The sequence below is a fragment of the Trichosurus vulpecula genome, chromosome 4 (genome assembly GCF_011100635.1).
Source record: "Trichosurus vulpecula isolate mTriVul1 chromosome 4, mTriVul1.pri, whole genome shotgun sequence".
In the NCBI taxonomy this organism is placed as follows: domain Eukaryota; kingdom Metazoa; phylum Chordata; class Mammalia; order Diprotodontia; family Phalangeridae; genus Trichosurus; species Trichosurus vulpecula.
This window is the reverse complement of record NC_050576.1, coordinates 67,376,093-67,401,896: the sequence shown is the minus strand read 5'-3', so window position 1 is coordinate 67,401,896 and position 25,804 is coordinate 67,376,093. Positions and strand designations below refer to the sequence as shown.

Sequence of the window (25,804 nt, the reverse complement as noted above, 5' to 3'; positions counted from 1 at the left end):
TGGAATTGATTTTAGTAGAAGCTGCCACATATACCCAGAGCACTCCAACACTGCCATGGGAAATTCAAATGGCAAAATCACTCCTAAATATTGTAAAAGGAACACCATTCTTATGTGGCTGTTTTTACACCCCAGCCTGCAACAGGGTGAATCAGAATTGCATATTTAGAACTGGCAGAAACCTATGTGATAACTTAGGGAAATGTGCTTTTTACAGGAGATGTATATGGTTGTTTGCATGTTACCTCTCCCATTAGACTGTAAATTCCTTGAGAGCAAGGACTGGGTTTTGGTTTTTACTTTCTTTGCATTCCTAGCACTTAGCATGGTGTCAGGCATATAACAGGTATTTTATAAGTGCTTGATTTCGCAAGACTGAGGTCCAACATCACACAATTAGGAAATTACCACAACTAGGATTTGAATGCAGGTCATCTTCTACTTCAAATGAAGCAAGCAGGCTTTGCATTGTAGCATATTCATGTAAGTGCTAATGGTCCAAGAACACAATATTCCTTCTAAGCTAAAAAGACATGAACATGAAACAGCAACCAGTATCTCCATCTACTTTTAAGGTCCAAACACTGGCGATACAATTACTGATGACTCCTCTTGTAAGGTTCATCAATTTGGGAAGGGGGGCATTGGTCTCTGACCTACTGGTTCATCTAAGGCCATTTATCTCCAAGTTCCATTCTTTTCTCTGGGTCTTCAATCTTAGTCACTGTCCTCATGAACTTACAAGCGATGCCCCCCCCCCCCCCAAGAGCCCCACATGGGATGTTATCACAGAACAGCTCTATTCTAAGGAATACTCTGCTTCTTTAGAGTGATTTCAGGGTATAGCATGAAGAATTACAAATTTCCTAGCCACCTAAGCCTTTTTCCCGGTTCAAAGTTTGAGACACCAAGCATTAAATAGTATCTCTACAGAGTTTTACTGTCCCTCTTGGAGGCAACCACAAATCACCCTTTATTCCTTAATACAGCATTGTTTTCAGAAGTGTTGGTTTCAAGGAAGAAAAAAATGTAGTTTTTCTTTACTTGGCTTTTTCAAAAAGTCGGGTCCCCACTTTTAACAAAAGGATAGTTTTTGTTTTTTTTATTCAGTTATTTCTCATTTTGAAATCTTTTATATGGGTGGGAATGGAAAGAGGAACCAGCATCTTTTGCTCTTCAGATTGAAAAATCTCAATTTGTATATCAGTGTTTAAAAATCAAAGATTTTCATGGACTACTTTAAAAATGTCATTAACATGAATTTTATGTTTGCAGCATTTAATCACTTTCCATCTGTAAATAAAAAACATAAGGTGAATAATCTTATGGAGAACAGCAGAACTTTTTAAGATTCAATTAAGTCCATTTCATTTTGCCAGTGCCCTCTTAATGTTTGGAGGTCTATCATACTGTTATGTATTTTTCATTCTCATACATAGCCAACTAAAGAGGTTTTTCATGCACCCATGTCTTATCAATTTTTTAAAAATTCCTTTTGTGGTAGCAGAAAAAAAGCTGACTATAATTTAACAAATGATTTATGGTTCAGTAAGATGATCAGAAGACCTGGTGAAGTCCTGACTGCTGTTAACATTGGGATGTCATTATATGAGCCTTGGTTTTACAAAAGGCAATAGTCAACTTGTCTCACCTACCTCACAAGGCTGTTTGCTGCAGAGAGCAAATGAAATTATCATTGCAAACCTCTTTATATGTGTTAATCACAATGTGCCATAAATAAATACAATTACTCTTCCTAACCCCTGTATATCTGCTTTGGGTCCAGGGTCTTGTCACTGTTGAAATCCAAGAGGAAGAAATGAAGACAACCACTTTGATTGCTGAACTAACGCCTCTGTTAAATTAATATACATGGAATACTGTTAACAAAACAACTTTTTCCAGTAACTATTGAGTTTATACAGTTATCAGTAATAAACGCTAGGAATTATTCCAGGCGAAGACTTTTTAACATGTAGTCACTGATTAAGGGGAGGTGGTGGTGTCTCACTTCTTCCCAAATAAATTCTTCCTACAAAGACGAAATGGTTGGGTCCTAAGCTGTGCATGAGAAAATAGGCAGCACACTAAGCTGGAATGAACCTCAGAAGCCATTACTTCCTCATTTTAAAGATGAGGAAATTAAGGCTCAGGGATTAAGTAATAGCTTACTGGTAGTAGCAGCATGTTCAGAAATGAAGGGGATATACAGACAAAAGATATTAATAAGACAGTTTTTATATTTTAAAAAGCAAGGTGGTTGGGTCAAAATTTGCTTAAAAATTTCTTATTTAATATGAGAGAAGTCACAGTTGGGTGGGGTGGGATTCAAGAACTGACAGGTATAATAAGATCACAACCCAAAAGGTGTACGTAGACACATACACCCAAATGAAGAGACTTACGACTTAGTTTCAAAAAGCTTTTATTTGAGGCTCCCCTAAAGGCAAAATATCAGAAAACAATCCACTGCAGAGACAACATTTTATAGTAAAGAAATAGTATCTTTAACCCTTCCTTTCCCTTGAGTATACATGCTTTCATCTTATTATGAATATTTAAGAGGAGTTTTCCCCATGTCTAGATATTTGACTTGTTTAAAAAGGCACCCATAATTATGGCCCTCCACCATTCTGTACATCACTAGCAGGCATTATGCAGCTTCTCTGTAGTCTCAACCACATACTATAACATAATTAGAAAGCTCTTTCGCCCAATGTAACAAAATATTTTAAGGTTGTATTCTGCTTCCCTGTTATCTGCTGGAAAGAGAAGAATCTCCTAACTGTGGTTAGAACACTCAACATTTGAGGAAAAAACACTATCTGAAACACCTAAATTATTACAAGTTGTTGGTCATAAACTCAGGGAGGTGAAGATCAAAACTAAACATGTTAAATCGTCTCCTCCCCTCAAATGGATAATTAGAAAAAGAGATGATTTGTCTATTAGGTCAGTTAAAGAAGTCTCATTCCTGCAATGCTCCTAAGTAGTCCCTTTCCTAAATGCCAACCATACTAGGTGGCTGATGATGGAGACTACAACAGATCTCACAAGGATTTAAAAGTCCCAAACAGTGCCATCCCAGAGATAGCCAGCAGAACAACAAGGCAGTTCAATGACCCAAGTGAAAGCTGGTAAAGGCACAAGGAGAAGAATCATGGGTGACTTTTAGTGCCATTTTCATTTAACAAGCCATTAGTAGAACAGCCCAAAGACTCCTGACTTTCATCACCCCAAGATGTTTAAATCAATTACTGTAGGAAGACATGATTGGTAGGCTGGTATCCCTTCTGGTAGAGATCTTCAAGGGAGGCCCAGCCAGACCCCAGCATGGTCTTGCTGGAGTAACCTACGGCTGAGGGGTGTACCGTAAGTATTTCTTGCCTGAAGGGAGCTCTTTGGTGAAGACGCCTTTAGGAAACAATTTTTTGGCCTCCTCTTCAGAGATATTTGGAACAACCATGACACTATCCCCACACTGGAGAAAGATTAATAAGAAAAGTTTTAGTGTTACTTGTGATGCCTGGGGTGGAGCTATCAAAACCCTAAAATGTTGTCAGTAGTTTATTAAATTTTATTGTGAAAGAATAAAGCAAAATGTAAACTCCATAAATAAAAGCATGAATAAATCTTGAATCCCACTCCTATGTTCCCTAGGTTCTTTAAGAGGGATCAAAGGAAAAAGTCCTTACCTTTTTGATGTAAATTATAATTTTCTTAAAAGGAAAAGGGAAACTTTTGTTATAAGGATGATACCACTACATGAACTTCTATAGTACCTAGTCAGTGTTTTAACATCTGTTAAGGTCTTTAAAATAATAATTTTACCAAGAAAAGGACAGAGATATTGCTAAGTCAGTTTTCTTGACCCCAGAGCTAAGAACCAGATCTCCCAATTTTCAGACTCACTAGACACACAGATCAAGATTAAGTGGGTTCCAATCCTGCCTCTAATGATTAGACCCCATAGGGCCTTGGACAAGTTGCCTGAGCTCCCCGGCACGTATGTGATAGATATTTCCTCTATCTGTAAAGTGATGGGGTTGGACTATGGTGCTTGAGGTCCTTTCCAGCTCTACATCTTTCGTACAAATACACACTCCTTGTTCATAATGTAGAAGACATAATCAATTACCTATCTTTAAAAGCCCCTAGATGTACATACAGAGTGTTCAGGCAAGTTTCAGATGTACCTTAGGTTCCATTTATATAATGTGATTAGCAATGGAAAAACATATGTCTATAAAGACTGACTCTGAATATAAAATGTTTCATAATGTTTCAAAAGCTTAGAATTGGGGTGATGGGATATATAAACACACACAGATAGAAAGAGCTATGTAGATATCTATCTATCTGTCAATCACCAGAATAGAGAACTCTCAAGCAGGAAACTGCCCCCACCAACTGTTTTTCAAGGACTCTAGAGTTATCAAGGGGCTTGTCCAGAGTCAGTATGGAACAGAGGTGGGGCCTGAACCTAGGTTTTCCTGCCTCCAAAGTCTGCTCTCTATTTACTACAGCGGGCTCTCCTTTTTCAGGCATTTGGATTTACGGTGATCTTATTACAGTTGAGCAGGTAGGTACTGAGTTCTTCTTTTATATGCCTTACCTTCCAGTCAACAGGAGTAGCAACCTTCTTGTATGCTGTCAATTGAAGGGAATCAATCACTCTGAGGATCTCATCAAAGTTCCTGCCAGTAGTTGCCGGGTAGAGGATAGACAGCTTCAGCTTCTTATCGGGGCCAAAAATAAATACCTGAAAAGTGCAGAAAAGTGCAAGCGTGTACTTCTATTATTCAGGAAGTGTAATTTATACCTTGTTCCAGGCAGCAAAGATATTGGTGTTTATCTGTACAGATTCCTGTCCCGACATATGATCTCATTTATAAATAGATGGATTAAGCTCCAGTGGGACGTCCTTCCTGATGCCCCCAGTTGGTTAAGTCTCCTCTTCCTCCTCAAAATCATGTATATAGTTAAGGAACAGAGGAAGAGGTCAATTGAGACCAATCTCTCATTTTATAGATTCTGAAACTGAGACTAGGATTCAAACTTGGGTCTTCCCAACTCACTACACAACCCAGTTGCCTCTTCATCTGTTCACTCTTAATAAATACATATTGATTAATTAATTTATGTGTTTCATTCCACAGCAGAATACTAGTTCCTCAAAGGAAGGGACTGTTTTTGATTTCTGTCTTTGTATTTCTGGAATAATGAAAGCTTGTTGAATGAGAATTCCTAACCTCAAACAAGCCCTCACACCACCCCTTCCACCCCACAACTGGCACCCAAGTATTCAGACTGATAGGAACACAGAAGGCGGAAAAGAGGGTGGAACAACTGACCTCTGAAGCTTCTGTCTGAGGCGCTTAGATAACACTACCTACCCTTAAATCAAAGTGAAACAAGACAAGCAAGCCCCAAGGGAAGAAGCCTGTATGGGGATGCTTTCGAAGCATGAGGCAGGGCTATGAAACTCACCACACGAGCTGTCAGAGGCATGCCCTGCCCATCCCGTTCATCTGGGTCTAACATGCCCAACTTGATGGCAAGGTCCCGCTTGTGATCGTCAATGATTGGGAAAGGCAGCTTCTCCGTGGGCTCATCTCCATTGTATGCGTTGATATCCTGAAACAAGGCAACATGAATATATAAACCAGATATGTTCTCCGGATTATCTTAACAGCTAAACCCTAGTAAGGAGAGGTCAAAGTGATTTCTTATCTTAACTATGAAGCCAAACTCCTAAAGGGTGGGTACAGGAACAATTCTAACCATGATCTACAATTAACCAGGTCAAATTTCTAACTTAATCTTTATTTCTGGTTTATTGAATCTTCCTGTCTTTGATCTTTTTGGGGAATATGCCTAGCAGTGGTTCAAAGGGCATGGACAGTCTCTTTTTTTAGCATAACTAATTCCTCAAGATATTAGTGCCTTCCTTCCTTCTTTAAAATTACCCTGTAACTATTTTGTATATATCCATACATAGAGGTTGACTCTCATGTCCTGAAGGGTAGACAGGTATTAACCAGTAGACTGAGAGGTCATTGTCTGAACCCAAATCAATTTTCTGACTTTCAGGCCAGCGCACTTAGCAGTCCAAGCTTTAGTGCTACTAGAGCATTCAGAACATGACTCCTGCTACTCCAACTCACCGATCTTTCCCTTCCCCTGAATTCTCATAGCACTTTATACCTTACTTATATACTAATCACATTTAGTTTGCACAAGACACCACAGCACAGTGAAAAACATTTCTGTGCTTGAATTCAGGAGAATTGGGGGATATGTTGGCTTCAGAAACTGTAACCATGGATGTGCAAGCCACGAATTGTATCATCTCTGATGAGGACACTACAACTTGTACTATCCACTTTCAACAGTGGCTGCAAAGAAAGCACATAAGGACCACAACAGCAAGTTGTTATTACAGTTATTTGTTGCACTCCTCTCCCTGCCCCACCCCACTTAACAAACTCTAGGGGTCCCTATTACTTTCAGGATCCAACCCTATCTTGATTTTAAAGCCCTTCATAACTGGATCCCTCCAGACTTGGGCTATCTTATCTTACTGCCCTCCCTCAACATATTCTGCCTCTTGACACTGGCCTCCTTGCTGCTGCTCACACAAAATGCTCCATGTTTTCAATTTTGAGGGTTTTCACTAGTTGTCCCCCATGTGTTGAATGCTCTCCTTGCTTAGCTCCTATTCCGGGCTTCTGTGGCTCCCTCCATGTCACAGCAACAACCCTACCTTTAAATCTTTGTGCTTCCCTCTGTAATTATTCCCAAGTCATCCTGTAAGTAAATCATGGATATAAGAAATATGCGTGTGTATGTAATATATATACATGTATGTTGTTAACACGTTGTCCCCTGCATTAGTCTATGAGCTCCTTAATGACAGGGGCTATACTTGGCCTTTCTTTGTACCCAGAGTTGGTACATAACAAATGCTAGTTGAATGACCATCCTAATACACTGTAAGCTCCTCTAAAGGGCCAGGCCATGGCTAATTTATCCATTTTTCAATTCTTAATCATGTACCACATAGTAAACACCAGATAAATGTTTACTGACAATCTTCTTGTGATTGGGGGGAAGAAGACTTATTTGATCATTTCAAATCAAACTGCTTGCCTAGCATAGCCGATCTAACTTAAGACTACAATAAAACCACCAGGTCTACACGAACAGTTAGTGGGGATTCAGAATATAGTTAGCCTGAATTCAATTCAGTTCAAACCATTTATCGGGTGCTAACCATGGCTAAGTGTCCTGGTTGCTAGGGACAGAAAGACAAAAAAGAAAAGCAATGATTAATTGCTAAGTGAAAATATAAAAATTATTGATTCTACAATGTAACTGATTTTATGCTGTATTAATTTTATAATTGAGTCTGCATTTGCCTAAAGCCACCTTGCTGTATCCTTGAGTTCAGAAATTGAGCTTTCCCTTTAATTGGTTGCTGTCCTTCACTCTCAAAGGTGACCAAAATGACATCACTACGCTAGAGTCAAATTACAGTGTGTCTGACTGTGGTTGATCAGAATACAAGCTTGGAATGCTCTACCACAGGTCAGACACAAATAGTCCATGTGAACATCTGGAGTGGTTTCTCAATTTGTGCATCTCCCGTTTCTTTTGAGCTACTTCAATTCTGCTTTGCTCATATAGCACAGTGCCTTCTCTGATGAGGGTACACCATGCTGGGTGGTCCTGGGCCAGTGTCTCCCATGTGACATAATCAATTTCAAAATTCTTAAATATCACACCAATTTGCAATTTGCATTTATAAGTAGCTCTCTGAAGGCCTATGTTAGTACTAGCAAACCTTGTAAGTATAATACAAAAGATCAGAATATTTGAGGTTTTCTCATGTTCTTATCAGCTCCAAAACCAAGAAACCATACAACATATGCAATAAATGTGATTCAGGCCCAAACCCATGGTGCTGTACCTTACTCCAGCCAAGATGGTCTTGGACAGAGTCAATAGAAAGGGCTATCATCTTAACATTCCGCTTTGCAAATTCTGGGGCCAGCTTTGCAGCACGACCCAGCTCTGTTGTGCACACTGGAGTAAAATCCCGAGGGTGGGAGAAGAGAATGCCCCATCTGGAAGGAACAGAACACAATATCTGAAGGAACTGAATCAAGGTGGTGGCGGGGAGTGGGGGTGGGGGGTGGGGGGAGGGGGTGGGGTTTGAAAAGCCCAACTTTTAATGTTTGCATGTTTACTTCTCAATCCAAAATATGATGTTAATGATATCTGGATGCTCACCAAGAGACTTCCATTTTTAACTATTCCAGTGTGGATCTTTTCTTCCATTACATTAAGCTTAAGCTTTTCTATTGGTCTTGATCAACATGGGAAATCCAGGAGGCCTCAGTTATCTTATAGGAAGAAAGGTAGTCAACCTGGAAATCCAGGGCCCTGAGTTTGAATCCTGGTCCTAACACTTTATAGCTGAGTGACCTTGGACAAATCATTTAACCTAAATTCAAACCTGGCCTCAGACACTTACCAGATGTATGACCCTGGGGGCAAGTCATTTAACCCTGTTTGCCTCAGTTTCCTCATCTATAAAATGAGCTGGAGAAGGAAATGACAAACCACTGCAGTATCTTTGCCAAGAAAACCCCACAAGGGGTAACAAAAGAGCCAGAAACTGAAAAACAACAATATTTACTGTCTTCACAGGGTTATTGTGAGAAAAGTAATTTAGGGTGCTGAATCAGATGATTTCTCTATGATTAAGTAACCTTCAAGGGTCCTTTAATTATATTAATAGTACTGAATGATGTTTACAAGGATCTTGGCTTAAGGGAGTTTCTCCTTTAGTGAGCAATCTCTCCTTTTGGGTGGTTAGTTGAATTCTGGGGGATTTAAAACGAAGATGCAGCTAGGTAGCACAGTGAACAGAGCACCAGCCCCGGAGTCAGAAGGACCTGAGTTCAAATTGGGCCTCAGACACTTGTCACTTGCTAGCAGTATGACTTTGGGCAAGTAACAACCCCCATTGCCTTGCCTTCCCCCCTCCAAAAAAAAATAAAAGATACTAAGTTAGCATGGAATATCACTGCTGAATATGAGCATGCAGCTCAATTCCTTCTCATGCTCTTCTACCTTTTAGACCGTAAAACAATATATAAAAAGGTGACAGTCAGACATGAGTGTGATGTCCCAATCTGTCTTAACTCAGATTCCTAAATGGCTGGTCACATGCACACCGGATTCTGTAATACTGATGCATCAATCTCCTTTGACAAATTTATTCATATATAAAGCAATATGGTCCATATGAAATATCAAATTTCTAATGCCTTTTATATAAGTCTCATACTTTATCTTGTCAAAGAAACCAAAGACAGCCAAGAGCAAGCAACATTACCTCTTGACATATGAGGTGTGAAAACCAGTATTTTTAGTTTATATGTTCTTTCTTTTCCTTCCCACCAGATAAAGACTAAACAGGAGAAAAATCAAGCCTACAATATCTTTCTGCTTTCATAATGCTTAGAACCTGGGTTTCTATGGCTAAATGAACCTTGCCTGAGTAGTAAAGTTCAGGTTCAGAAGAACATCAGTATTTGTCTAGCTCCTTTCCCTCCCTGGGAATGCAGTAAACAAACCCAATCAAAAACAAACTGAAAGACCCAATTCTTAATGCCCTAGTTAGTGGTGCACAATGTCCTGCGGTGCATATAAAAAAATTACACAGCCTTGAAAGATAAAACAGGAAGGGGGCCAACTAGTGGAAGTCTAAGCCTTATATCCTAAGCCCACATTCTTCCCTTGGTCCCCCCCTTGCTGGTTCTCCTCCGTATCACTCACTCTACACTACTCTACACTCTTTCATTCAGGGATTTTCTCAGCACCAGCAGTTTGAATTACCATCTCTCTTTGCCTCTAGGTTCAAATATAAGCTCCTGTTTAGCTTTTACAGCCTTTTCCAACCTGGGTCCTATCTACCCTTCCAACATTAAATATTATTCTCCTTCACACATTCTACATCCAGATAAAATGGCCTCCTTAATATCCCTCATCCAGGACACTCCAATCTCCCTTCCATCTTTGGACTTTTAATAGGCTGTCCCACAAGCCAGGAAGGCACTCCCAATCCACCTCCATTTCTTTTCTTCCAATCTCAGGTTCCATGTCACTAGAGCCTTTCCTCATCTCCTCAGGGGGCTAAAAGATCCCCTTTCTCCAGCCACCCCAGGCCCCCAGTTATCTCTATTTATTTTGCAACCTTCTCCTAAGCACTTATTGCCAGCCAGGGGTAGGAGTTTAAGGCTTGGGATAAAAAAAAAAAAAGGGAAAACCACAGTCCCTGCCCATAAGGTATTCACGTACAAATAAGGGAGACAACTTGTAAATAACTATTTAAATGCAAACTACATATAGCCGACGTAGAAGGCACTTGGGAAGAGAGGGGGAAGAAAGCCCTTCAGCACATGAAAAGGACTACAGCCCAATCTAAAAGGAAGCCAGGGAAGCAGGCAGAGGTGAGGGAGAGGAATATTCTGAAATGAGCAGCAAGTAATCTAGTGAGGCTGGATCATAAGAGTATATGGAGGCAAGTAAAGTATATGAAGACTGGAAAGGTAGGAAGGGTGGTCCAGGTTGGGAAGGGCTTTAAATGACAAACCAGACTTTATGAGAATGTTTCTAAAGTCTGAGTACACTATTAAGTTTTAATAGCTTAACTAGCTTTTAAAAATAGCATTAAGCTTTAATATCTTAAAATTGCACTAAGACTTTTGGAACACCTCATTATATCTGAAGAGTGAAGATGTTAGACTATAGCTATTGTAAAGTCAGATTAAGTGAGTGCTCTTTAAGAAGAGGAAAGCCATGGGTGTGTTTGTAGGCAACAGAGAAGGAGCCAGTGGACTGGGAGATTGAAGAAAAGGGACAGAATGAAGAGGCAATCAGCTGGAAAAGACAGGAATGGCAGATACACACCTGGTCTCCAAGGTCAGCCTCCATCCTCAGGAGGCTCACATTCAACTGCATGTTTGTCTTTGTATGCCCCGCACCTAGTACTCCCCTAATAAATAGTAGGCCTTCTTTTCATAAGATCATAAATTTAGAGATGGAAGTGAGGGACTTTAGGTGTCACTTAGCCTAACTACTCTCAGTAAGCATGCCCAGAGATGGTAAGCAACTTGGCCAAGGTCATACATATAATCAATGGCAGAGCAAGAAGTTGAATCCAAGTATCAATCAATAAAGAATAATGTACCTACTGTATACCAGGCACCGAGCAGAGGAAGACAGATGTAAATATAAAGCATATACAAGGTAATTTCTCTGACTGCGTATGGGGGGTGGTGGGGCGGGACTGGGCTAGGCAATAGGAATTCGCCAAGGCTTTGTGAAGATGGCACTTCCTTGATTTTAGGAGTGTATCTGAGGCATACAGAGGGATAGAAGACAGAATGTAGTGTCTGAACAACAGCAAATAGGCCTGTTAAGCTGGCATGGAGAGAGGAATAATGTGTAGGGAGTTTGGAGTCAGGCTGTGAGAAAGGCTTAAAATGCTCAACAAAGGGGTTGGTATTTTATTCTACAGCAAAGGTTAGTGAATTCGCTTAAGAATATTTTTTACAATTATTTCAATAGAATTGTTTTCCTTTTTAGCTCTCTGTAAAGACATTATTAAGAAGAGATCTGTAGATGGTCAGACTTCATTTTTAGGACTATTACTCTAAGAAACTCTACTGATGATGATAAAGGGGGAATAAATTGGAGCCAAGGAAACCACCTCATAAACAAAGGTGAGGAGGGTCTGAGTTAGGTGGGTGTTAGCACTGAGTTCAGAGAAAGGAATGGAAGCGGCAGATGTCACAGAGGTAGAATTGATAAACACTTGGCAGTGGTGCAATGAGGAGGACTGATGAAAAGATGATTCATGGTAGAGTGAAAGAAACATGGGAGTTGGACTTAGGACATGGTTTCAATTTCTTTCTGTCTCTACCTATATACCTTGATCAAGTCACTGTAAAGTGAGGGGTTTGGACTACCTCACCTATAAGGTACTTTTCAGCTCTAAATCTATATTCCCATGGCTCTTGAGATTAGAAACCTAGGTGACTGGAAGGTTAGTGGGACCCTTCTGAAATTGGGAAGATGAGAAGGATGGATATGGGGAGTATTTTTGTCTTGTTTTGGATACCTACTGAAATTCCTAAAGGGCATCCCTTTGGAAATGTCCAACAGGCAATTAGGGATGTTGTTGGACTGCAGCGGCTAGGATACAGCTGGAGGAGTCATGATCAGTGAACCCATAGGAGATGATGAGATCACTGCAAAAGGAGAAAGTCCAAGACAGAACCTTGGGGACCCACATGCAGATGGTGGACAGGACATGAATGAGAAGCCAGCAAAGGAAATGAAAAAGCGGCAGCCAGACAAAGAGGACGAGAAGCAGGAAAGGTTTGGGGAGAAGAGGGTGATCATATCAAATGCTGCAGAGCCATCAAGGATGAGGATGGAAAATTATTATCAGGCTAATATTTTTTAAAATGCAAAAAAAAATATCTCAAACATAATAACTCATTAAGAGAGCAAGGGAGAAAAATCCTCTGGTAGGGCCAGGATGGGGCATTCTAAGGACAAGGAAACTAGAAGCAGGCTGCAGAGTCTTGCGGGGGGTGGGAGAGGAGGGGAGGTAAAGCCTCCTGCTACTGAGCTCACATAGAGCAGGAAGCTGCTTCCCCAAAAGTTAAATCTGCCCTGAATTGATGGAAAGATGACTCCTCTTAACAGTGGGTGTTAGGGATGGGGAATATTTTGCTGAGTCACATTAAGGAACTGTTTGTAAACTGTTTCATAACTTCACCCAGTGGGCTGGCTGTTTTCCAACCCAGTGACCAGGCTCCTCCCTCAAGCCATTTTAACCTTGTACAACTTTTTACAATGAGGCTATTTTCTTCATCAACCTCAACATTCCTCCCTCCTTTTCAAATAAGCAACTGAACTTGTTTTAAGGAAGAAAAAGGGGGAAAAGAGTCTTTATACCCCAGATCATTTTCAGTGTGCAGCAATAGAAAAAGCCGCTGTTCCCACCACCACAACCAATAACCAGCATTACAGAAAATGAGTGAGATATGCTGCAAATACATCTCCCACATCAGTGATTTGGTTGATAGGATGGATTTTTAAAAAAAGTTACATGAACAAAAACCACATACAATTGGACTCCTGTCGTTTTACAAAAAAAAAAAGTTTTTTCTAAACAAAGGCAAACCATCTGTCTACACAAAGATAACTTTAAAATATACTAAAAAGACTGGACATAGGGAGGGGAAGAAAAAACAAGCTCAAATCTCTTTCCACTGTAGTCCTCTGAAAACCCTCCCCACCCTCTTCCATCATCAACCTCAAGAATTAGAGAAAGGAGGAGTGGCTTTTCAGTCAGTCAAGAGGAATTTACTAAGAGGCTACTATGTCCATGTCAGGAACTGAGCTAAACACTGGGGATACAAAGAAAGGTGAAAGGCAGTCCTACTCTCTAGGAGGTCCCAATTCAATGGGGAAAACAGCACATAAGCAGTTACACTTAGTTATACTTGTTATATGGTGTTTACACGGTATCACGTATAGTTTGTATTGTCGTTGGAGATAATGTCAGGGGGAAAGTACCAGCATTAAAGAAAGGGGTAGAGGAAGGTCTAAGCAAAATGCCTCTGGGAAAAAGTCCTTTCAGATAAAGGACATGCAGCATTTTTGGAGTAGTATATTTGGAATAATATACACTACTCCTGTAACTAATAGTAGGAAAAAACCAAGTTTCATAGTCTAGTCCCTTTAAGGCCCAATGTCATGGAGTCCCCAGTGGTTTTTAGTTCTGGACAGCAGTCCCTTCTAACAGGAGGAGAATTATTTTATGAGTATTACAAGAATGTTTATACTAAGTCATACTACCTGAGAAATTATTTGGGAATCAAAGAAGTAGGAAGATGAGTTCATTTTAAAATCAATAATCATTTTAAGTTTCTTACTTTGACCTAGCTGAAGTAGTTATTTAAATTCCTTTTAAAAACTCCTTCAGATTTCACATAAGCATTTCAATGGGACAAACACCAGGTAAGTTGCAGAAACTTAAACTCTACAGATGTAAGTGTGTCTTTCATTTAAAAAAAGGCATGAAAAAGCTTTTGATCAACACTAGAAACAAAAGTTAATTTGGGTGCAAAAAAAAGAGACAGTATTTCCCAAACACATTTGATTGAACTTTTCAATTAGAAATTATTCTTAAATGCCTGCTACAAATGATACTGGTTAAAAAAAAATTAATCATTTTGAAGTACAGCTGCAAAATTTATCTGGAAAAAAAACTCATAAAAATGAATTCTTAATTTAATAGAATACCATTTCCAAGTTGGTAAATATATATTTTAAAATTACATCGAAGAACAAGAATGTACCTTGTAGAAGATTTCATTATATTAATAACAATTATTAATTAGGATCCAGGCTCTTTATTTTCTTTAATTATGGCCCAGGCCCTGTAGGTCATCCAATCTGAAGTAGGCAGGTTGATGAGATTACTTGTAATGCTCAGAGAACATGCTTCTTGATGGGGGTAGGGGACAGGCTACTCAACTGGGAGACCTTATTTCTGTTTAGAGGGTAAACAGAATCTTGCCCCAAAGCAAGCCCATGCCCTTGCACCCCTCCACTGGACTTTAAAGGGTGACCCAGCTCATAAAGGAGAAAACCAATCAAAGTAGTCTGAATGGAGATAAGATTCCCTTGCCCATTGCTGGAGGCAGCCAAGTCTTAAAATCAACAAGCCTCATTCTCTGCAGTTGTTGCTAAAGACTTTTAGTCCATGTCCTTATTAACTGTACGCCAATCAAGGTTGATTTTTCCTATCAGGGGCATCCTCCTTTACAAAGGTATTTAAAACATTGAGGCTTTCCATGTTTTCATCTTTAGCTGCCAAGAGAAACCACTAACCATCAATTTATTGATCATTAGCTAGCTTAATAAATTAATTACCCGGAAACTTTGTCTCTTGGGTTTTTTGTTCATCATACTGACTAGTGATAATTTATCTAAATCAAATCCACTCTGCAGTTTGCTCAAAGGATTAAGTAAAAACTCTAGTCAGTACACAGTAGGCTTCAAGGAATTCCTTCAGCCCGAGTACCAGAGGTTGTACGCCTGATGTGTTCAGAAGTACACTGACATGTGACCTGAGATATCTATTCCATTAGCTATAATTACCTGAAACTTCTCCCACGAGTCACTCTCTGGAGACTATCAAGTCTTCTTCACATATAAGTACCTTACTTGGACAGGTAACACAGGGCTGTCCGAAATACGGCCCCCGGGCTGCACATAGCCCGAAGTGAGATTTTATGCAGCCCACCTGTGGGTTTTAATTTTCACAATCGAAAAAATAAAACAATTTGCAAGGAATGTGTATTAGATTTTTTAATTCCATTACTAATAAATAATCTCATTGATGTTAATTTTCTTTGATGTTTTTAAGCAGTATTAAGGATGGAACATATAGCACAGAATTTTCAATCCATCTGTGGGATGCATTCCCTCTATGCGACACAGACTAGTCAGTATGCACCTACCTTTATACTGCTGTGTTGTCGCTTTGTTGTTTTGTGTTTCCTTTCGCACTTCGTGCCTTCGCCCCACTTTCTATACTGTACTGTATTTTTTATTCTGGGTATGGCCTTCGAATAATTATTTTATTTTAACACAGCCCTAAGATAACCTAAGGTTGGACAACCCTGAGGTAACATATTAAACCACTAACAAAATAACAAAAACTAAATCAGCTGTCATGAAATATCAATCCAGGCAATGTGACACAGGGGAGGTAAATTTTAAAAGGGTGAAGATTATTTACTAAACACTTGCTTATTCTCTCCTGTGCACAGTAAGCCAACATTTAAAACTTTACTCAAACCGACTCATACTTGGCCCTCAGTCCCTTTCTCCTAACACTGTAAGCTGCTGAAAGGCAATAATAACACACATACAAACTGTGTGCTTTAAGTCTGCGAAACTCTTCACAACATTACCTCATTTATATATAATATCACAACATGTTTTGTTGTTCAGTCATTTCAGCCATGTCCATTTCTTCGTGACCCCTTTGGGATTTTCTTGGCAGAGATACTAGAGTGGCTTACCGTTTCCTTTGCCAGCTCATCTTCCAGAGGAGGAAACTGTGGCAAAAACAGTGTTAAGTGAAGCTACTGTCTGAGGCTAGATTTGAACTCAGGAAGAGGAGTCCAAGCCTAGAACTCTATCATTGCACTACCTTGCTACCCATCAAGTATTTACATAAACACAGCACTTACATATTATCTCATGTGATGTTCACAACAACCCTATGAAGTGGCTATTACCTCCCATTTTGGGATAAGGAAAATTGAGACTGAGAAAGGCTAAGTGATTTGCCCAGAACCACACATCGCTATGTAAAGTTGTTAAGATAGGACTCAAAGTTAGGTTTTCCTGGCTCCAAGTCCAGTGTTCTATATACTGTACCACCCGGCTACCAAGAGATCTTGATCTTAGTTAAAAAAAAAAAAAAAGGTTGCCAGACTTCCCAGCAGCCCAAACCAGACTAAAATGTAATTCGGAATTGTTTAACAATACAACACAGATGATGTTTATCTGTGGTTTTCTAAGTCAATGAGGCCTGCATATTGACTTAGAAAATCTCAAATAAACATATACATTATATTGCATTAAAAAAATTTGTTGTTGCTAAACCTTCCCCAATTACATTTTAATCTGGTTCAGGCTGTACTTCAGAGTTCTGAAAACATTACATCTCTGGTCTAGATAACCTCTGATATCCTTGCGCAGACCTAAAAAGTCTGATTCTCTAATACTTATGAAATCAAATCTCCTCCTTACCCATGTAGTAAATGACACACATTTAGTAAATGACACACCTGGGCCCAGGGAGGTAGAATTAAAGGCTCAACTTCAAACTCAATGTTCGTTCCACTGCCTTTGACACCTCATTATACAGATGAGGAAACTGAGGTCCCAAAGAGGCTCTATGTGTCTTACCCAAAGTCAAGGACAATTGAGAATGAATTTCAATTCAAATCTGGGTCACGTAATACCAATCACTACTCTTGCTGCTGTGGCATACTGCAGCTGGCCTCACTTTGGTATGGAGATGACTGGTTTCTCAAAGTTATGCCAATGGTGCACCAAGTTCTGTCCAGAAATGGAAAAACGGTCTGTCCCTGAAAACTAAAGTTGGAACCCTGGGGGTGAAGGATTAATCTGTGCATTTGTAATAAACTCAAGGTAAGCCTGATTATAAAAATATTAAGTCCCAAAAGAAGGGAAAAACAACAAAAAACAATCACACCATTTAGGGAAGGTAAACCATGCTGAGCAAATTCCAGTTCAGAGAGAGAGGACTAAAGAGGAGACCTGAAGGGAAGAAAGGAAAGGAACCAAACGTGGCTAAGCTTAAAAATTCTCACAGTTAGCAGGAAGCTGGCAGAAGTTCTACTTATACATTTCTGAATTAGGCAATGGGTCATAGTTATCTTGGGGTAAGATACTATTGGAAAGACTGGTCACATAACGAGTGTTTAATAATTTTTTTAAGAATTCATCCAAGGAGTATTGCATAGCATGTGAGAATAGGATGGGTGGCCTGTTCTCTTTCATTAAAGGACCCATTAGCCAGACAAGTCTAGTAAGTTCTGGACAAGGTATTTGTGGGACCAAAATTCATTCATTCCATTCTCCCTCTTTAGTTTGGTGGTCCTCCTACCAAACTCAATCCGTAGCCCTAGCCTGGGGCATGGAGTTAGAAAACAAATGAAGAAAGGGAAAATTATCCATGGAAATGATAAATGACTCTCCCATTCTCATAAGTCTTGAGAGTTTTCCACTACAAATCATCTTGCTACTTGCCTACAGAGAAACCCTATCTGCACACTTACCTGTGTACTTAGACACACCTGCATGTACAGGGGTGGGTGTAGCTGTAGGTGATTTTATAGTATTGTAAGTGTAGGTGATTTTATTGTGTTATAAGTGGAAGGGACTTTATTGGGATCATATACTTCAATACTCCTCCTCTTTTGCAGGTAAGGCCCAGAAAGTGGGAATGACTTGCCTAAAGGTTATACAACTGATAAACATCACAAGTCACAATTTGAACCCAAGCCCTCCAATTTTCCATATCAAGTGCTTTTTCTACCACACCACATCACGTGCATGATAAATAAAATGTGCATGCATAAATCAAAATTCTTGCCCTGATAAGTATTATCCCCTGGCAGCCCACATTTATGCTCATTATAAAATGAATATACACTGAAGTTAATGATTAAGATCAACAGCATCTTATCTGTAGAGATTAGACTGGAAGAATTCAGGAGTATATGAATCAAAGTAGTGTGGCAGACTAATTAAAATTCAATTAAAACATTAAATGCAAGGCGCACAGAGAGGGGATGGATGGAACAAACGAGTAAGAGATAAATAAGTAGAATCTGAAGAAGAGAACAGTAACTTCTGGGAAAATTCAAGAAAGGCTTTGCACAGAAGGGGGTACCTGAGCTGAAGGTCAGGGCCTATACAGGCAGTAGTAGTACGGAGGGGGCATGCTCCAGGCATGGTGGACAATCTACACACAAGACAATGAGGTGAGAACTGGCAATGTTCTGTTCAGTGAAGAGTAAATAAGCCAGTTTGGTATGTAAAGGAAAGTATTGTGGGAGGAAGAGGGCTAGAAAGGGGTGGGGTGTTGTGGAGCAAGTTTACAGAGGTCTTAAAATGCCAGGTTATAGAGTGTGTATTTTATCCTAAAGACAATGGATGGGCAACCACTGAAGACTTTTTTTAGCAGTAGGGTGACAGTGGCAGACTTGTGTCCTACAAAGATTTTGGCAACTGTAGAGTGTGGCTTGGAGAAGGGTAAGACTGGAAGCCAGGAGCTGAATCACAAGGATATTTCAATGGTCTAGGCTAGGGTGATGGCAGGAGAATGGGGAAGAGGGTGATGGTAAGGAACAAACCAAACCAGCTCCATTGGCACTTCATTCTAAGTGGCTATAAAGTGGGATGATGGCACCATCTGTTTGAAACGGTTTAGATTCCAGGCCACACCAAGGTTCAAGCAACTTCCTTAACTGTAGGAAGGCTATTGGCAGGTGAGAGGTGAAGGAGTCGGGGCAGAAATGGAACACCCAAGAGGAAGAAAGGAAGAAAATCTTTCTCAAGAATCTTAGGCTTAAGAGCTGGAAGAGACATTAGAAGTCACCTGATTCGACCCTCTCATTTTACAGATGAGCAACTGAGACCCACAGAAGTGACTGGCATATATAGAAATATACTTTGCATGACTTCACATGTATAACAGGCATCATATTGCCTGCTGGAGGGGAGGTGTGCAGTGGAGGGGGGAGGAAGAAAAACTGGAGGAAGGGAGGGAATTTGGAACTCCAAATTTTTTAAAAGAATGACAGGGATAAAAAGAAGTGGCCTGCCTAGTCACAGAAGTCGTTGAGGGGCTGAGCCAGGGGCAGCCTCACTGTTGATGAATCTGCTCGGTTCCTATTCTACCCTGCCATGCCACCACCCTGCCTCTTCAAAGAGAATGGCTCTCATTTATATGGCACTTTGGGGTTGGCAAAGCACTTTACATTTGATCCTCCCAACAACCTTGTGAAGTAGGTGCTATTATTACTTTCATTTTACAGATGAAGAAAATGGGGCCAAAAGTGTCTCGCCCAGGATCATACAGCTGTATGTATACAGCTTAGACACTTAGCTAAGTGTCTAAGGTAGGATTTGAAATCAGTCAAATAGCATCTATTAAGTACCCAATATGTGCCAAGCACTGTGGTACGTGTTGGGGATAAAAAGGCAAAAAACAATGTCTGCTCTTAAGGAGCTCATAGTTGAATGGGGGAGAAGACATGCCAATAAACATGAAGAAACAAGATATATACAGGATAAAATGGGGAGTAGTCTCAAAAGGAAGGCACTAAGATTAAGAACTAGGAAAGGCTTTTTGTAGAATGATGGACTTTAGCTGAGACTTTAAAGGAAACCAGAAGGTGGAGATTAAGTGGGCAGTATTCCAGGCACAGGAGGTCAGCCAGTAAACATTCCTAGAGCCAGGACATAGAGTTTGTTTGAAGAATAGCTTGTGTCACTGGATTTCACAATAATTTGAGTGGGTGGGTGGGGTGTAAGATTTAAGACTGGGAAGGGGGCAGGTAATGGAGGAATTTAAAAGCCAACAGGTGATTTTATATCTAATGTTAAATCAATATGCTGGGGCATATTAAATGGGAGAGGGAGGGGAGAACATGGTTAGACTTGTGTTTTAGGAAAATCAATTTGAAGGCTGAGTAGAGGATGGATTGGAGTGGATGGGGACTCAGGCAAAGCGAACAACCAGCGGGCTACTGCAATTGTCCAGAAATGCCATGATGGGGGATAGCATCACGGAGGCAGCAGTGTCATCTGTGAGAAGGGGCTGTATGCAAGAGATAGCATGAAAGTGGAAATGGCAGGACTTGACCGCTGACTGGACATGGATATGGGGAGTGAGACAAAGTGAGGAGTCAAAGAGGACACCTAGGTTGTGAACCTGAGTGACTGGGAGGATGGTGGCACCCTGTACAACTAACAGGAAACTTAGGAAGAGAAGAGGTTTTGGGGGAAAGATGAGTTCAGTTTTGAGTATGCTGAATTTAAAATGTGCATGTGTATCCTGCTGGAGATGTCTAATAGGCAGTTGGAGAGGCTTGACTGGAAGTTAGCAGAAAGGTTAGGGCTGGACAAGTAGATCTGAGAATCATCTATATAGAAATAATTGAAATCATGGAAACTGAGATCAAGTCAAATAATATAGAAGGAGAAGAGAGGCCCAGGCAGAGACTTGGAGGCCACTCCAGGAAAGGAGGCTAAGAAAGAACAGTCAAGACAGATAGAATGAAAATTCGTAAGAGAACAACTACAAAAATCTAGAGAAAAGAGGGTACCAAAGAGAAGAGGGTAACTGACAAGGTCAAAAGCTGTAGAGAGGTCAAGAAGGATGAGATTGAGAGAAGGACATTAGACTTGGCAATTAAAAAAATCATCAGTAAATTTGTAGAGAACATTTTAGTTGAATGAGGTTGGAAGCCAGATTACGTATATGGCCTTCTCAAGGAGTTTAGCCATAAAAAGGGAGATATAGTGGAGATGGTCAGATGACGTGATGGTTTCTTAAGGATGGGAGAGATATGGGCATGTTTGTAGGCAGTAAGGAAACAGCCAAGAGACACATCAAGATTGAAGATTAGGTGGAAAGTAGGGGGCAATCTGCTGGAGAAGACAGGACGGAATAGGATCTCTTGTGTACTTGGAGGAAGGAGTTATTAGCCTTAGCAAGGAAAGGGCTCTTCAGGTGAGACACCAATGAAAGTGGAGAAAGCTGTAGAATCTGTGAAAGGTTCTAGGGAGGGTACGGTATGGGAAGTCTGAGGAGGGATGTAAAGGATTGGAGAAGGTGCCCTGGTGAGATAATTAATCAGTCAGAGAGGTGTAAAAGGCATATAAAAAGGGTGCAGTTGATTATGTAACAAATTTGTAGTAAACCCATTTAGCATAGTCACATGATTCTTCTCCAACTTTGTTCAGCACCAAATGTGCAGGAGCAAAGGCAGTAGATGGTGGGAGTATTTCTAGGCATTTCAAAGCTAAGGCTCTGGAAGGGCAAGTTCAGTGATAGGATAGGGGGACAAAGGACTCAGAAAATGATGGCTCACCAAGGGGGTCAAAGATGGGGAAGGGAAGAGAGTGTAGCTAGGCCACAGATGGCTTAGGAGAGAACCAAAGTGGTAGAAGGACAGGAGGTAATAGTTAAGATGAAGGTTTGAAGTTGCTTGAGGAGGAAGAGGTAGAATAACAACAGATTGATCAGATACAGCAATTTCATAGATCATGACCACAGATATGTGGAATATTTGAGGGTGATGGCAAGGGTGTGTAGCTGTGCTGGAGTAGAGGTAGATCTTGGGAATTGAGTACATAGAGGACTTGGGAGGTTAGGGTATTTGAGGAAGTATTAATAGGTATGTTGAAGTACCCATCTAAGGAGGGTAGAAGTTGAGAAGATAAGACTGTTCACTGAGTATCCTGGAGATCCCTCGACAGTAAAGAGCCACTAGACTCTTGATGTGGTGGTAAATAAGGATTGAATGAACCTCAAAAAGAAGAGATGTTACTGAGTGATAGTGATAGAGGAAGATCCTGGAAATGGCTATGGGGAGCAAGAAGTAGTCAACTTCGGTACTTCAAGTTAGGGGAAGGAGTGAAAGTACAACCTGTGCTGAAAAGCTTGCCCTGAAAAGCTGTGACATCGGGAGAAAGCCAGGTCTTAGAAAATGTGAAATGGAGGAAGCACCAGAGGAAAACTCAGGTCTTCCTGATTCCAAGTACAGCACTCTGTCCACGGCACCAACTGGTTTGTTCTATGAAAGAGTAAGATGAGAAAGTTAGGCGTCCTTAAGGGTCATACAACTCACCTATGGAGGCGGGGGGAAGGGGAATGGAATGATGGGACTCAAAAAGTGACATAGAGAACATCTTTGAAATGTGTTCAGTTATGGGAAAAGGATATAAACTAAATATAGAGTATTCTTTAACTGTCTTGAAGTGGCTAATAAGCCACATCCCGGACAAAGGCATTTTTTAATCAGTGCAAGGGGGTGGGGAGGAAGGTTTAGATAAAGATGGCCTAGGTCAGCTTCTTGGTAATGATTTTTAAATTTACTTTGAGCCCAGATTTTGTAAGAAAAGACTAGATTGGAGCAGCTAAGTGGCCCAGTGAATAGAACACTGGCCCTGGAGTCAGGAGGACCTGAGTTCAAATCCAGCATCAGACACTTGGACTAGCTGTGTGACTTTGGGCAAGTGACTTTGCCTCACCTCACGCCTCCAAAAAAAAAAAAAAGTCTAGACTGTTGCTACTTCACTTTTTACTAACCTGCCTAACCTTCCTAATATGGGTGAGAAAAGACCTAAGAAAGAAAACTAAGGATTACCATGTATCTGAAGGTCAGCAGCAATGAACTCTACTCCATACCACAGGGAGCAAATTCCAGGACAGAGAGCAGGCAGCATAAATCAAATTCAAGCCCTGGAGCACAACACCCTCCCCAATCACCAACTAGAATTTCTATACTCAAATTTAAATAGTATTTGAAAAACAAAACAAAACAAAACAAAACCCCCAAATCAGCCAGAAAGGCTTCAGGTATCTTGGATAGGTAGGCCTAAGAAGACAACTCCTGCAAACTTGATCAGTGCATAGATCAAGCTGGAGCTGGGGTGGGAGGGAGGAGAGGGGGGAACGAGGGACTCTAGCGGGGAAGGGAGAGACGGGAGAGTTAGGAGAGGCAGGAGTTAAGTTTGGGGAGGCAGGAAGCTGGGGCTGGGGGTAAGGCTGGGAAGGAGAGCAAACTGTTGAAGGAGCAGGAGGTAACCTTATGGGTGGGTGGTGGTGGTGGGGCCGATGCAAGGCAGGAGATAAGTGGATGAGAGTTGGCAAGGAGAGCAGGAGCAGAAAGCAGGTAGGTAGTTAGGGGAGGTAGGAGATAAGGGGGTTGCGCGGTTATGGGACAGGGCAGGACGTAAGGGGGTGGGTAGTCAGGGGAGCTGGGACAAGGGCAAGAGGTAAGGGGGGGTTGTGGTTAGGGGAGCTGGAGCAGGAAGTAAGGGGGTGGGTGGTCAAGGCGGTAGGTAAGGGTCAGAGGAGCTGGGGCAGGGGCAGGAAATGAGGGGGGAGGGGGGCCAGGGCCAAGGTAAGGGGGTAGGATAGTCTGAGGAGCTGGGGCAGGGGCAGGAGGTAAGGGGGGGGCTGGTCAGGGCAGGAGGTGGGGCGGGGTCAGAGGAGCAGGGGCAGGAGGTAAGGGGGCTGGTCAGGACAGGAGGAGGGGGACGGTGGTCAGGGGAGTTGGGACAAAGGCAACAGGCGATGCCCCCTCCACCCTCGTGAGCAACTCCCTGGGTCACCGGGGTGCCTTGGAGCAGGGCAGTAGGACACCGGCGCTCCCGCCCGGGCCGGGGCGGCCCCCAGCCGAACTGGGCCGGGGCTTCACTCACGAGTCTCCGAGGAAGTCGTGGAAGCGGATGCGGCCGATCGTGGTGTCAGCCTCGAAGTTGGGGGCCTCGTCTCCGAGCAGCAGACCTCCAGGCATGGCGGCGGCGGCGACGGACAGGAGGAAGACCCGGCGGAGGAGGAGGAAGCGCAGCCAACGTGGGCGCTCTTTCGTGCCGGGCTGCCGCTCTCAGGGCTGCAGAAAAAGGCCACCTGATGGGGGCGGGGCCTGAAGCGGGGCGGGGCGTGACGTAGGAAGGGGCAGGGCCTGGCAGAGCGGACACCGGGCTGTAGGAGCTGGGGAAAGGGGGCTGGGCGTGACGTAAGAGGGGGCGGGGTCAGAGGGAGAGGAGAGTGATGGAGAAGGGGTGGGGCCAGGGCGAGCGGGGGCAAGGGGCGGGGCCTGGGAGAACTGGGTGGGGATAAGGGGAGCCTGGGGAGTTCTTGGGAGGAGGGGGAGTGGGATTAGGCGTTAGTGCTGGGGGCGGGGCTCCGGCTCCCTTCTGGGGAGTTGGCGTTGAAGCCTCTCCCCTCCCCCACTCTACCCTCTATTTAGACCTGATCTGCAGGAAACTGGCAATTTGAGGAATTACCGCGTTCCGCGAGATTCTCTTTTTTGCAATATAATTATCTGGATTTGTGGCATCTGCTGCTCTGGAGGGGAGGATCTGAGGGCTTGAGTTTTTAGTCCTTCCGAGCAGTTAAACTGTCCACTCCTGCCAGAGATCTAAAGTTCTTTTTGGCCACCTGGCTTCCGCGCCTTTTTACCCTGGCTTGGCCTCCCAGGTTGTTTCACTGAAAGCTCTTTGTAATTCTGAAGAGGGCTGCTAAAGGACTCATGGAAACAACTAGAACCCATCTCCCCAAGCTTCCCGGAGGAAATGTGGGGTGAAGTTTCCAGAAATGAAGAGTAACCTGACCCATGCTGGCATCTGAAAAGAGATGTCGCTCCACAGAATTCCTGCGTCACTTTGTACCTCCCGGGCAGCAGTTATAACGCACTGCTTTGTATTATCATTGTGGACCTGTCTTGTATTAGATTGAAGGGTGCTGGATTTGGAGACCGAGCGCCTGGGTTATGTACACTTATGTATTTTGATAACTACATTTCAGCATAATTGGTTTCCTTGGTAATTCTATGTATTTTGTTTTTCCAATCCAATTAACATTTATTAAGCACTTTTTATGTGCCCGGCACTGTACTAAACTCTAGGGATACAATTAATAAAAAGAAAGATGGTCCTCCCCTCTAGGAGCTTACAGTCTAATGGATGGGGGCACAGAGAAAGCACGCACAAGGAGTCTGGGAAGAGGTGGGATGGGGGGAGTGTAGAGGGGGGACTGGCGGTGTGCATCTTGTCCAGTGGAGTTGAAACCTGGCAAGGCGGCAGATGCAGAGTGGAGATTTTTATGCCTTTAAAAACTATTCTGAAAAGAAGTCCGGAAATTTCACCAAACTGAATGATCTTTTTCGCTTCCAAGTTCTATGATTCCATGAATGCATTGTCTTATTCTTTGTCCTTTCTGCCGGTGCCTAGCACGTGCAATGTACAGGAACTCACATTTATATAGCTGAAAGCTCATAATAATCCTGTGGGATTGACGGTGTGTTATTATGTCCACTATATAGATAATAGCTGACATTCATGTAGGATTGTACCTACATTATTG

General features: G+C 41.9%; 1 protein-coding gene across 1 annotated transcript; it reads right to left on the bottom strand.

The window, feature by feature from the left end:
- Positions 1 to 2,408: 2,408 nt before the first annotated feature.
- On the bottom strand, positions 2,409 to 24,449 carry PRDX6 (peroxiredoxin 6). The gene is made up of 5 exons (XM_036755937.1): positions 24,139 to 24,449; positions 7,973 to 8,129; positions 5,491 to 5,637; positions 4,616 to 4,762; positions 2,409 to 3,481 (listed from the first exon to the last, which is right to left on the bottom strand). Exons 1-5 carry the CDS (start codon positions 24,231 to 24,233, stop codon positions 3,353 to 3,355), a joined length of 675 nt encoding a protein of 224 aa, XP_036611832.1. The 5' UTR covers positions 24,234 to 24,449; the 3' UTR covers positions 2,409 to 3,352.
- Between the last annotated feature and the right edge of the window lie 1,355 nt (positions 24,450 to 25,804).

Bases quoted from the DNA above. Each gene is read 5' to 3' on its own strand.
- PRDX6 (XM_036755937.1), bottom strand. From the start codon at position 24,233: ATGCCTGGAGGTCTGCTGCTCGGAGACGAGGCCCCCAACTTCGAGGCT. The intron at 8,130-24,138 runs GTGAGTGAAGCC...TGTTCCTTCCAG, and splicing joins CACGACTTCCTCGGAGACTC to ATGGGGCATTCTCTTCTCCC. The intron at 5,638-7,972 runs GTACAGCACCAT...GCCTTGTTTCAG, and splicing joins ACCATCTTGGCTGGAGTAAG to GATATCAACGCATACAATGG.